Genomic DNA, 14,022 nt, shown 5'->3' with positions numbered 1-14,022 from the left:
GTAACAGTTCGGGATACACCTCGCCGAACTGACCTGCCCTATAGATACCTTCGAACTCAAGACTTCGCCTTGCTCACCACTCCGCATCACCTTCTGGGCACCAAAACCAAACAAGTCGTACCATGCCTGACACTGAGGAAGTCCGTACCCGAGGGCGCCACACCTGACTGACTTGAGATCTGACGCTTGGCGGCCGCACTCTAAACGGCCACCTGCCACTGACACCGCCATCTCCAGTTAGAGAAACAGTTAGGCAGTGACGGTTCTGTCCCAGCAGAAAGGACGACGGCCGAATTGACAAACGCAAGGGTAATCATACCCGACCTGACAAGGGCCTCGGAGCGAGTGCGCGAAGTGATTATAAGAGCCCTCTGCCCCCAACAAGTAAGGTATGCAAACTTTGCGCTATCTGGTTTTATCTTGCTTTTGAAGGATTCTAACTTAAGCTTCGGAGCCGTTACACAGGGTTCCCCCCGGAGCTTCCTCATCTCCTCCGTTTCAGGTTCCCTGTTATTCAGTTCAGAAGCAAGGTTGTTGACAGCTAAGACTGACCGGATCGCGCATCATCAATTGGCGCCGTTTGTGGGAACGCTTCAAAAAGCCTCCCTCCAAACTTCCATAACCCCTATTCTTCATAAAACCCAACACTCATGGCCTCCTCCAGCAACGCCGGACGTGGCACGGAGACAAACACCACCGGGGAACAACTTCAAGTCCCCGTGGTGTGCGTTGGACAGTTCACCATCCCCCTTTCGGTGGATGGGATCCCCAGCTTGAATGCGCCACAAGCAGTGGCGCCCGTAAACCTTCCTGCCACAAGCATCCCCTTTCCTCCCCCTATTGAGACAACCTTTACTGAACCGACTGTCGTCCCCCTGGCAGCCAGCCAAAACCGGTTGGATGACCTGATGCAGTGCATGCGGGCAATGCAAGCCCAAATGCAACAGTTCCAGCAGCACCAGCTTCACTGGCACCAAGTGCTGCACAACATCTCCCAGTATCACTATCAACAGCAGTTCCCCCAACTGCCACTAAACCAACCACTACTTCCACCTCGCCACCCCGCTCCGAGGCCGGTCAAGGCCTCCCCGCAGGATGGACGCCCCCACCAAGGAAAGGCCTCTCGGCCCCAGAACCCCCCTAACAGCCAGGCCTCGTCCCCAGGCCGAAGAGAAAAAAAAATCATCCCCGCCTCGTAGCTCGCAGGCGGGTCAGGAACCTCGCCCGCAAGATCGGCACCTCGGCGCTCCAAGCCCGAGTTCCCGCTCACGGAAAACCGATTCGGCGCCTTGGCGGCAGACTACCAGCATTCCGGGCCCATCGAGCTCGGCAACACGGAGGCCAGCAGCGCCAGTACAAGGCCCACTCAACAATGAAGGCGCCGGCGAAGTCGCCGAACCGCCACCCGTGTCTTGTCAGAGCTCAGAGGCAAAGAAGAGACAAGCTCAGACGAGGTAGGAGCTGCCCCGATTCTCTCGGTTCCTTCCCCCATCGCATCAGAACTCCTGGCAGTCCCCTTACCCAGAAATTTCAAGCTCCCACCTCTAGACAAGTACGACGGGTCATTCGACCCCAACGACCACGTTGACGCTTTCCAGTCCCAAATGCACCTCGCCAGGGCTAGCGAATCGTGCACGTGCGTGGCCTTCACCACCACCCTCAGGGGGGTAGACCGCACTTGGTACAAGAACCTGGCCCCCGGGTCGATAAAATGTTGGGCCCAGTTCGTGCAGGTCTTCACCGCACACTTTGTCACCAGCAAATGGTGCCCCAGAACAGAGGAAAGCATCTTCGGAGTAGTCCAAAGGGAAGGAGAATCCATCCGGGGCTACATCAAGCGATTCAATGAAGCATGCTTGCAGATACCGCGGTTGGACCCCGTGGTGTAGCTCGCAGCGGCCAAAAGAGGGGTAACGCACAAAGAATTCAAATGGCACATGGTAGCTAACCAGCCCGCAACCATGGCCGAATTCCTCAAGCTCGCGGACAAGTTCATGAGGACAGAGGAAGAAATCAACCAACGAACCGAAGGCGGGAACGAGAAAAGAAAGAGGGAAGGCGAGCTCTCCAACCTAGTCGACAGGAAAAACCCAGCCCGGGAGCCGAAGCTGAACCAGTCGTTCCGAGCTCCCCTAGCAGTTCGGACGGATTACACGCCATTAAACACAAGGCGGACCGAGATCTTAATGACGATCAAGGATGCCCCATACGTGAAGTGGCCACCTCGCCTAAAGGGAAATCCGAACGAGAGAAATAAGAATTTGTATTGCAGTTTCCATAGAGACCATGGTCATAGTACCGAGCAGTGTAATAATCTCCGAGACGAGATAGAGGGGCTCATCCGTCGCGGATACTTGAGAAACTTTGTACAGCACAACAATAATAACAATAAGGCAGGTTGGCAAGGGGAGCACGAAAAGGATGCCCCCGAGTCTAGCAGCAGACCTGCCAAACCGTTGCAGTGATAGCCTCCGGAAGAGAGGCCAGTTCGGGGAACCATCCATGTAATTGTGGGAGGTTCGGTGGTAGCAGGGTGTACCTTGGCAGCGGCCCGGACTTCAGTTCACAAAGCTGCCCTCGAGGAATGGAACCCCCCAAAGAGACCAAAGACCGAAGAACCAATCTTCTTCACGGAGGACGACGCGCGAGGGGTCCGCTACCCCCATGATGACGCGCTTGTCATTAAACTAAGGATCAACGACTTCGAGGTCAGACGCGTACTTGTAGATTCGGGCAGCTCAGCGGACATCCTCTTTAAATCAGCGTTTGACCAGCTACAGTTACAGAGGAGCGAGCTGAAGCCCGCGAACACTCCCCTGGTGGGTTTCAGCGGAGAGGAAGTCAGGCCCCTCGGAAAAATAACAGTACCTGTGGAAGTCGGCACATGGCCTTGTGCGGTCAGACTCAACCATGATTTCCTGGTGGTCGCGACCCCCTCCCCATACAATGCCATAATAGGGCGGCCGATCACGCATATCCTACGGGCGGTGGTCTCCACCTACTATTTGGTCATGAAGTTCCCTACGGACTTCGGTGTGGGGGTAGCGCGGGGCGACCGGCTCGAGTCCCGCAAGTGTTATGTTGCCGCCCTGAAGAGAAAAACAAAGGCGGCCGACGACCTCGAACTAGAGCGGCCTGCGGAGCAAGGTGAGGAACGAGCTTCGCCCACAAAGGAAACGGTCACAATCCCGACTTCGGCTACGGACCCAGCTTGCACACTTCAGATTGAAGCTTCCGTCGAGGAACCCCTACGAACCGAACTGGTGAGTTTTTTACTTCAAAATTTAGATATTTTTGCCTGGTCCGCAGCTGACATGCCCGGCATTAGCCCCGGCCTGATAACTCACAAACTTAATACTGACCCTGTAGTCAGACCCGTTAGACAGAAGAAACGCAACTTAGCCCCAAAACGCTGGAGGGCGGTCGACGAGGAGGTCGAGAAGCTCCTCGCAGCAAACTTCATAAGGGAAGTCCATTACCCGAGCTGGGTGGCCAACCCGGTGCTGGTAAAAAATGTGAACGGCAAGTGGCGCATGTGCGTCGACAACACCGACCTGAACCGAGCTTGCCCGAAAGATTGCTTCCCCCTCCCCAGAATTGACCGCCTAGTGGACATGACCTCGGGACATGAGTTGCTAAGCTTCCTGGATGCCTAATCGGGCTACAACCAAATCCGGATAGACCAATCCGATGAGGAAAAAACCAGCTTCATAACCAAGTTCGGCCAATATTGCTACAAGGTCATGCCCTTCGGATTAAAAAATGCTGGGGCGACCTTCCAAAGACTTGTAAATAGGCTGTTTCGGCCCCTGATTGGCACGAAGATAGAGTGCTATGTAGATGACATGGTCGTCAAGACACAGTTTTCACAAGAATTAATACAAGACTTAGACTCTGTCTTCCAAATCCTGCGTCAGTTTAGCATGAAATTGAACCCCAACAAATGTGTCTTTGGCGTCACCTCGGGGCAAATTCCTAGGCTACATTGTCAATCGGCGCGGTATTGAGGCCAACCCGGACAAGATAAAAGCCATTCTAGATATGAGACCACCTCGGAAAGTAAAAGAAGTTCAGAGGCTAAACGGCCGCATAGCCGCTCTAAGCCGCTTCATGTTCAAATCAGCAGACCGCTGCCTACCTTTCTTCAAAGCAATCAAAGGCAAAGGGTTCGAGTGGATCCAAGACTGCCAGCTCGCGTTTGACGAGGTAAAAGGTTACCTCGCTAGTGTGCCGACCTTAGCCCGACCCGAGGAGGGCGAAGTCTTAGAACTGTACCTCTCGGCAAGCGACGAGGTGGTCAGTTCGGTACTAATAAAAGAAACAGACCGGGTCCAGCGACCCATCTATTATGTTAGTAAAATTTTGTAGGGAGCAGAGACAAGGTACCCGCAGATAGAAAAGCTAGCATACGCACTGGTGACAGCAGCTCGGAAACTCCGCCCATACTTCCAGGCTCACACCGTCATCGTCCTGACTGACAAACCTCTGAGACAAGTTTTACTCAAACCCGAGGTTTCCGGTCGACTGACGAAATGGGCCATCGAACTCAGCGAGTACGACCTCCAGTACAAGCCAAGAACTGCTATTAAGGCTCAAGCTTTGGCAGATTTTATCGTCGAGTGCACTTTCAGCCACGAAGCCCTACAGGTCGAGCCCGAGGTCCCTAGTTCGGGCGAACCCGGAGCTCCCGAGCCAATAGAGTCTGAACCCCGTGAAGTAGCAGCCAGTGTGGCATCTCTCCTGGTCGGGCGAAATGCGAACTGGGATGAGGAGCCCTGGATCCTTCACGTGGATGGTTCCTTGAACCAGCAAGGCAGTGGGGCTGGAATAGTCTTATGCGGCCCAGGCGACACAAAATTAGAATACGCACTACGCTTTGAGTTCGCGACATCCAACAACGAGGCAGAGTACGAAGCACTGATAGCTGGGCTGGACCTAGCACGAAAGTTAAAGGCAAAGAACTTGGTCATCTGCAGCGATTCCCAGCTCGTGGTCAACCAAGTTACAGGCGAGTATGAAGCACGCGAGCTCTCCATGATCGCATATTTGGCGAAAGTAAAAGAGGCCCTGCTCAACTTCCAGTCACACTTCATCAGGAAAATCCCGAGGTCAGAGAACACTGAGGCCGACGCTCTGTCCCGGTTAGCCAGCACAAGTCACAACAACATGAGAACCGTGTACATAGAGGACTTACCTCGGCCTAGTATTCTCGGGGGGCCGGAGGTCGCTCCCGTCCTGGAAGCAGAGCCGAGTTGGATCGACCCACTCGCGAGCTTCTTGATAGACGGAACCCTCCCTGCAGAACGCAATGCGGCCAAGAGGGTGCAGCACCAGGCAACCAAATACATCTTAATAGATGAATGGTTATACCGACGGTCCTACACGCTCCCCTACTTGCGTTGCTTGCGACCTGCCGAAGCCGAGTTCGTACTCCGCGACACTCATGAAGGCCTGTGCGGCAGACACTTGGGGGGCAGAGCACTCGCCCAAAAAGCACTTCGACAAGGATACTACTGGCCAACGATGAAGGCAGAAGCTGTCGAGCTCGTCAGAAAATGCGACAAGTGTCAGAAGCACGCCAATATCCACCATCAACCTGCCTCTGACCTCAAATACCTCGCCAGCCTGTGGCCCTTTGCACAATGGGGCATTGACCTCCTGGGGCCATTCCCACCAGCAACAGGTGGAAAAAAATTCCTAGTTGTTGCAGTAGATTACTTTATGAAGTGGATAGAAGCCGAACCTCTAGCAACTGTTACGGCCCGAAACATACAGAACTTCTTTTGGAAGAACATAGTATGTCGCTTCGGGTTACCTCGGGTACTAATTTCTGACAACGGCAAGCAGTTCAAGGATATCAAGTTCCAAGAGTGGTGCCAGAACATGGGGATTCGGAAAAACTTCACATCAGTCATGCACCCGCAGGCAAATGGTTAGACGGAAGTAATGAACAGAGCCATCCTGTGCGGACTGAAAGCACGTCTGGATCGAGCTAAGGGATTGTGGGCCGAAGAGCTACCAAGTGTCTTGTGGGCTCACCGAACTACAGAAAAAACCGTCACGGGAGAAATCCCCTTCAACCTCACCTACGACACTGAAGTAGTGATCCCGACGGAAATCGAAGTACCAACATTGTGACTAGAAACATACGACGATCGGACAAACGGAGATGAGTTACGTACCAACCTTGACCTATTGGATGAGGTAAGGGACCTCGCGCACATCCGGACAGCGGCATACCAGCAGCAGGTAGCTCGCTACTACAATGCTAGAGTAAAGCAACGAAGCTTCCGAGTCGGCGACTTGGTCCTTTGTAAGGTTATGGTGCCCGAACTCGGCGTGGGCAAACTTGGACCAAACTGGGAAGGGCCCTATAAAGTAAAGAGAGCGCTCGGGGGGGGGCATACGAATTCGAAACCTTGGAAGGCAAACAAGTACCTCGAGCGTGGAACATCGTGAACTTAAGACGATACTACCTATAAACCGCCAAGCGAAGTGGATGAAATCAGGTCCTATGGGCCACGATGCAGAGCCAAGAGGAACCTCGGCGTAAACAAGCAAAGAAAAGTCGGGCATATTATTAGCTCGGCAAAAAATCAGTTCGCTGCAAAAGTATAATAACCCAGACAAGAAAGTGGCATATTCAGTTCGACAAAGAATCAGTTCGGGAAAAAGGAACACTTGGGCAAAAAGATTATCTATTCCGTTGCAAGAAACAGGAGTACATTGGCAATCATAAGGGACTTACAAAAAAAAAGAATATCTTTACATGCTCGGAGTTACTTCTTCGCCATCAGAAGGCACTTCAACAACACCCGAAGGTCCTGCCTCTCCTTCAGAGTCCGGCTCGCCATCGGCAAAATTGGCCATCTCCTGAGTTATAGGTGAAGTGGATATGGCACTAACATCGAGGTCAGGGTACGTGTTCCGGATCATCCACCTGCTCAGTTTGAACCCCCTTCTGTAAGAATCCACCATCAGATCGTCAAAATGCGGAGAGGCAATGTAGTCTTCAATGACCTTCTTCTTGGCGTCTTCAATGCCTTGGGAAAAAATCTGTGTTTTCTCCCTAATGTCCTCCTGAAGATATTTGACTTGATGCTGCAAATCCAACTTCAAGTCCGCCATGTGCTTGACAACTACCCCCATGGCCTCGGCATCACGCTGAGACCTTGCCTGCCTGGCCATTGCGATGCGAGCAGCCTCTTCGGCAGCATAAGCGGTCGCCTCAGCAGCTCGGGTATTCGCCTCTACAGCACGGAAAGCCTCTTCAGCAGCATGGGCGGCAGCCTCAGCAGCTCGCGCCTGTCGCGAGCTCCTCTCCACTTGGGCTACTAAGGCATGAATTGAAGAATTCACCTACCAAAAGAAACAAGTGAGCAATAACAGCAAAAGCAACAGAAAATGAAAAAGGTAGACGGAATCTGACTTACCACCATAGCATGTGTTACGGCGCGGCAGACGACCTGATTCAAAGGAAGATCGGACCACGCTACGATCTCCTCAGGGAAAGTAGCCTCCCTACTCTTCTGAAGAGCGTAGTTCGGCGTCAACACGCTCCTGAACTCCCCTTGAGCTCCCGAACCCGAGGGCCCAGCCCGAGTATGAGCGGACCCAGAGTGAGCAGGAGCACTTGAGTATGTAGGAGCGCCCATATAAGTGGTCTCAGCGTAAGGCGCCCCGGCAGCTTCATGCATCGGTGGAGTCACCTCGGGCTCCCTGGGCAGATCCTCCGGTGTGTGGTTTGGAACTTGAGGCTCCTCATCCGAGGGCAGCTCGGTACGTGTTCGCTTGGCAACCCGCTTCCTCCTCTTCATACCTTGGAACAGACGCCCCCCACGAGTTCTCTCTGCGTCCATCACACCTGCAAGAAACCGCATAACTAGAAACCTATCCGAACTCAGGCTGGCCGCAATAAGTTTGGCCTATGTTAAGTAGTGATGCCACTTTAATCCTTGCCGTGCCCATTGCCGGAGGCCCTTCACCGTCTCTTTGTCGAGAGTAACACCTGAATCAGGAGCGGCCTCACCCCACCCGGTCTGAAAGGGCCATCCTTGTGCACTTTGCACACCGAAGTAGTCCCGCTTCCACGCCGGGACCTTATTAGGAAGATCGTGCAGAAGCTTAAAGCCCAGGCGAGGAGAAAGATAATACGCTCGTCTTCCCCCAGGAAGAGAACCCGCTTGTCTCTTGAGCATCAAGATGGAGGAGAGTATCTCTAAGTCTAAAGGGAAATTCTGCTCGCAAGAAAGGGAAACTGTCCCCACCAGGTTCCGAATAGAGTTCGGATGAAGTTGGCCAATGGTGACACCGAAATGGTTTATGACTTCGACGAGAAGGGGGTGGAAAGGAAGTCGCAACCCCGCAGCGAGCTGCTCTCGAAAAATCATGATCTCATCAGGACCGTGTTCCCAAGGAAAGCTACCCGAAGGAATAAAATATGTATACCCCCCAGGAAGATTGTAAGACATAAGTATAGACTGAAGCCCCTTAGGCATCATGGTCGAGGGACCAAACCTGTCTAGCATCCGACCTCGGCGAGAGGTAGACGCTAAACTGCCCGAAGCGGCTCGGCCTACTAGTTCATAGTCCTCGAGTAACACCTCAGGATCACTGAGGCAGTTGGGGGATATGGCTCGGTTTGTAGAACCTACGTCAGTCCTACTTGAAGAGTCGTCTGAGCTATCAAAGCTAGACATTGAGGAAAAGAGGTGGATTCAGGAAGGTACTCACCGGAAGAAAGTTTTGAAGGCTCCGGAGACGGGAACAAGCCAAAAAACCTTGGAGGCTATGTAACCAGCCTAGACGCGAGCTGAAAAAACTTGGACGCGAGCTGAAAAGTTGAACGCGAGCTCAATAGGCAAACCGCAGAAGTGACAAATCGACTGGGGTCCCCCACTATTTATAGCTACAGTAACAAAGAACCGACCGTGCAGATCAAAGACGATCCGACGACCCACATTTGCGCTGACCGCACATCCCATGAGGTCGAGACGTGATTGGCACGTCTTTCTGAAAAGAGCGAAATGTCAGCGCACATCTTCTTGAAACCGACGTCGCGCCGACACACGTCTTTTTGAAACTGACTGCGCCGCACGTCTCCCTAACAGCCGCCAGCGCATGTACAGCAGTGGCACACTTTTTTCAAGTTTGAATGACCCGCTGTCACGTCCCAGCGGCGCGAATTTTTGAAATTTAAAACGCGCGCTGTCACAACCATCAACATTTATTAGTAGGCACGTTTCCCGCCTTCTTGGAAACCGAAGAACCCTGGCAAAAGCAACTTGCGCAGTCAAGATTTGAAGGATGGGACAAATCCACCTACCACCTCGCGAAACTCCCCGCACCAGGGCAAGACCCTTGGCGCAAGGAGTGGGGGGCAATTGATGAAGGAAGATTTGGCCCGACCTCACAGTTATGCGACACGTGGCAAAAACAACATTTTGGCAAAAAAGCAAGCCTAAGGCGTGAACACCAAGGGGAGACACCAGTAGACCGAACTCCCTATTGGGGGCCCGAACTCACCCTTGGCCTAAAACCAGAAAGTAATCCGAAGTGGCCTACCTTCAGTTCGGGATATACCTCGCCGAACTGGCCAACCTTGTAACAGTTTGGGATATACCTCACCGAACTGGCCAACCTTGTAACAGTTCGGGATATACCTCGCCGAACTGGCCTGCCTTGTAACAGTTCGGGATACACTTCGCCAAACTGGCCTGCCTTGTAACAGTTCGGGATACACCTCGCCGAACTGACCTACCCTATAGATACCTCCGAACTCAAGACTTCGCCTCGCTCACCACTCCGCATCACCTTCTGGGCACCAAAACCAAACAAGTCGTACCATGCCTGACACTGAGGAAGTCCGTACCCGAGGGTGCCGCACCTGACTAACTTGGGATCTGACGCTTGGCGACCGCACTCTAAACGGCCACCTGCCACCGCCACTGACACCGCCATCTCCAGTTAGAGAAACGGTTAGGCAGTGACGGTTCTGTCCCAACAGAAAGGACGATGGCCGAATTGACAAACGCAAGGGTAATCATACCCGACCTGACAAGGGCCTCGGAGCGAGTGCGCGAAGTGATTATAAGAGTCCCCTGCCCCCAACAAACAAGGTATGCAAACTTTGCGCTATCTGGTTTTATCTTGCTTTTGAAGGATTCTAACTTAAGCTTCGGAGCCGTTACACCGGGTTCCCCCCAGAGCTTCCTCATCTCCTCCGTTTCAGGTTCCCTGTTATTCAGTTCAGAAACAAGGTCGTTGACAGCTAAGACCGACTGGATCGCGCATCATCACCTTGTAAGATTTTATTAGTATTGAATCTTGATGATCGTGATAGGATTAAGCCCTAGCAACTTTGTTATTAATTTCGTTCAAGTTCTTGTTTTTGTCATTTAATTTTCTTAATCAGTAGTGCTAGTCTAAATTCCTTAATTCGCAATCCAATTGATTATTACTTTAAACAAGTTGAGAAGAAATTAATAGGTGGCTAAATAATTCATTCCTTATGGGAACGATTCTGTACTCCTTACTATATTATTTGCACGACTCCATACTCTTGCGGATAGTTGACACTCACATGTCACACACATGGCACTATTAATTAAAACTTATTTTGTTTAAGAAAATATAACACACGAGCTGAAAAATAATTTCTTGTAACGATGATGATGATAACAATAATAGTTAATTTAACAATTGAAAAACAATAGTCATAACCCACAAAAAAAGAAAATAGAAGATTAATTTCAGTTCAAAAGTTATTTAGAATATTTGTGTAATGTTTTATGAAGAAGGAAACATCAATGGAAAATTTTGAAGAGCTTCTATATTCTGCTGTTGGGAGATCCACTGCGTGCGGACTGGAAATAATGCACAAGAGAATGAAAGTGACAGTTTACCAAAAACATAATCAAGCAAATTCAAAACCAAAATGAAACTAACTAGCTCAAACCATCTGGATCCCGAAACAAACTGCCATTGTTGTTGATTTTAAGACTTGAATTTGACAAACTGAATGAGAAAGGGAAGAAATTAAAACTGAAACCAAAAAAGCAATCGCTGCCCATCTGGTTGCAACTTCATTGTTGCCGTTGCTGGTTCCATTGTCTTCTCAAATGTTGTGTTTGTTTTGAAGGAAAAAGTAGGGAAAAGAAACGAAAGGTAGGAAAGTCATTATAAATCTTGTATGGGTTTCCTTATCTTTTCCTTTAAACCAAACATAGCATAAAAAGAAGGGCACTAAATGGAATTTTAGAAAGGGGATAGTTTTGTCCTGCAGAAAAGAAATAAGCACTTATTTAATAAGTGCTTAAAATAAGTTTTAAACCATTTGTTTTCAAAATAAGTATTTATTTCGATTTTAGGCTTTTTGCCAAACATGAATAAATACTTTATTTCCACCTATTGTGGTCCCACCACTTATTTTAATTACTTGTTTGAATAAGTACTTAAAATAAAAGATGCCAAACAGAGGCTAAGTAGGATAATTAATACAATTTGTTAATATTACCCAACCAAGTCTTTATCCCCAAGACCCCATCAAGTAGACGATGACTTCCTGACAAAAGAAAATTTTTCAATTTTGAAAAACATCAACTAATTGGTTACTGCTGTTATGAAATTGTTGATTGATTATTCTTTTGACATTATGTCTTTTTGGTATCATGATCAAATCTCAGTATTTTTATTTGAAAAGTTTTAGATTAAACAATACAAATTTATGAGAGATACGTATTATCACATCACACATGCAGTTTTTAAGGTATACCTATTCCAACTATAAATAACCTCAAATAACTACTATATGCTAATTTATATTGATCAATCCAAAGCATTTTTGGTAGAAAATAACAAGTATCAGTCACAAACTCACAACTTAAGCTCAAAACCCCTTTGATCGGACCTCTCACTGAACTGCCAAACTGTGGGCTTCCTTCACAGTCCATAATAATTCCACCAATTTGATTGTGGTGACCAGTGATCTCAGTGATTAATATGTATAATATAAATACATACAAAGTAATACAAAATATAAGGTTTTACACTCTATATATTTGTATTTATTCTCAGTTTGAGAAGAATACAAATACAATATAAAAATACAGCCCACGTTAACATGCCACTTTTATGCTTCGGCTCGAGTTGATGCAGATCGTGGGATTTACACGAAAGTCCAGATAATTATTCAAGCTTACTAACCTGTTATATAAGAAATCCAAAGAGAACATCAAGCACTTGGCTTTTGCCAACAGGATTCTTATCTAGCTTAATTTCACGTGATTATATAATAATACGAAGTGAACTCTGTTTTTACATTAGGTATTAATCACCATTTACATGAAAAGAAAATAAGTGTATGGTGAGAGAGATATCATCCTCGTTTATTTTTTCCATGAGACTCGCTCGTTTCTCCTAGTAGACCCCCTTCTGATACTCTGCTTCACAGAATTCTCCTCCGAGATCATCACACGCTTCTCCTGGAAATACCCTGTAATAATGGTGTCAAGAAATATAATCTATATTTAGTTCTCTTGTTGTAATTGCTTTGCTTTGCACATTATTTTATGCCAAATTGTTTTTTTTTCTTTTTCAGAACTACCAATCTACGTGTTGATCTTAAGTGCAGCTTACGTCTTCGGGTTATCATTATACTCGATATACTCTCTATCAACTGATTCTGAAACCATTCTTGCTACATTATTGCTGCTGGAGGCCTCCGTTTTGAGCTTCACTTCTGGATAAATTTCTACATCACAAGCCTCTCCACCAATTGTCTCACAAGCTTCTGCAGGAAACACACTAAAAAACGTATATACAACCAGGGTTATTCATCTAATATATATATCATTGAGACAGGCTCTTGATGATCAAGTAAGAGAAAGTGAAGGGAACAGGAAATTAAGCCATCGACTCACGATGTCCTGGAGCTGTAATCAACTGTGAAAGAAGTGTCATAGGCCACGGCACTGGCTTTGATCGAGGGACATCGGGAATGTAGAGTGGTCTGTAGCTTTGGAGGAGATCTCAAGGGCGAATGAAAGCTCCTGGTGATTTTTGGAAGTGAGATAGATGGTAAAAAGCACAGAGCTGGCAGCATTTTGATGGGTTAGTGTTAGTTGGTGTTGAGCTTGTGAGCCGTGGAGTGCAGATCCAAATTTATCAACTGGGTTGGTGGAGTTTAAATAAGATGGCAAAGATATCTGCGACCGGATAAGGTTCAGCGCTGTTTGACCCCGAATGAGTGGTGGAGAAATTTAAAGAAAGAAAAAAGAGATAAAATAAGACAGAGACAGAACAATGGACGCTTTCTGATTTCTGAATAATAAAGAAAGCCTTTTTATCTTTCTATTTTGATCAAAATGTCAAAATTTCAAAAGAAAGAAAAAATATTTAAAAAAAAAATCCGAACTTGAACTTAAAAGTTAAAACCATGGTTATCAATCAAGATTGCCCTAGCCTCCTTATCCTTATACAGATCAGACAAAAAATCTGCATTCACCATCCAATCACTTGCATGCTTGCACTGAATTGATGACCCAAATAATGAAAAGGGTGAAATGCAGAACGAAAACTCGATGCACCATCCCTGTCGTCGTGTAACTGTTATCCTTCTCGTGGAAAATCTGAACTTCCTTCATCTGCAAATTTCTCTTTCGTTGACCAACGGCCATAACCAAAGCAAAATTTGAAGTTGCAGCTCATTTATATCATTTTTTATGCTACTGAGCAAGCTGACGGTCTTGTGAATTCTGACGGGCCTGAGACCACATTTAGGCTGCCGCTGCCGCTAGGTGCTAGCGTAAACCCTGCTGCATTGGTTTCAGTCTTTCAGACCCTTATAGTCCTCATTTTCAAGGGATTTACCACAGACAATTCTTCCCAAAAATACAACAGACTTAAAAAAAAATGTATTTTATCTATAACCTAACGAGTAATGAGGCCCCATTTCATCCTAACAGAAACACAGGCTACAAGCAGACCAGACCAGATTGGAAAAAAAAAAACATAACAGAAAAC

The 14,022-nt window shown here is 48.1% G+C and overlaps 1 protein-coding gene across 1 annotated transcript; it reads right to left on the bottom strand.

Moving 5' to 3' along the window:
• Nucleotides 1-12,267: 12,267 nt before the first annotated feature.
• Nucleotides 12,268-13,968, bottom strand: LOC148862334 (light-regulated protein, chloroplastic-like). The gene is made up of 3 exons (XM_088979666.1): nt 12,921-13,968; nt 12,637-12,804; nt 12,268-12,493 (listed from the first exon to the last, which is right to left on the bottom strand). The coding sequence occupies exons 1-3, from the start codon at nt 13,100-13,102 to the stop codon at nt 12,418-12,420; spliced, it is 426 nt and encodes a 141-aa protein (XP_088835792.1). The 5' UTR covers nt 13,103-13,968; the 3' UTR covers nt 12,268-12,417.
• Between the last annotated feature and the right edge of the window lie 54 nt (nt 13,969-14,022).

Source organism: Nelumbo lutea, chromosome 3, assembly GCF_056320005.1.
Source record: "Nelumbo lutea isolate HS-2025 chromosome 3, American lotus-T2T, whole genome shotgun sequence".
Taxonomy (NCBI): Eukaryota; Viridiplantae; Streptophyta; class Magnoliopsida; order Proteales; family Nelumbonaceae; genus Nelumbo; species Nelumbo lutea.
Note: the sequence above shows the minus strand (reverse complement) of the source record. Positions and strands in the feature narration are given on the sequence as shown.

Coding starts and splice junctions, on each gene's coding strand:
- LOC148862334 (XM_088979666.1), bottom strand. CDS start 13,102: ATGCTGCCAGCTCTGTGCTTTTTACCATCTATCTCACTTCCAAAAATC. Junction 12,805..12,920: donor GATTACAGCTCCAGGACATC/GTGAGTCGATGG, acceptor TACGTTTTTTAG/TGTGTTTCCTGCAGAAGCTT. Junction 12,494..12,636: donor TATAATGATAACCCGAAGAC/GTAAGCTGCACT, acceptor CCATTATTACAG/GGTATTTCCAGGAGAAGCGT.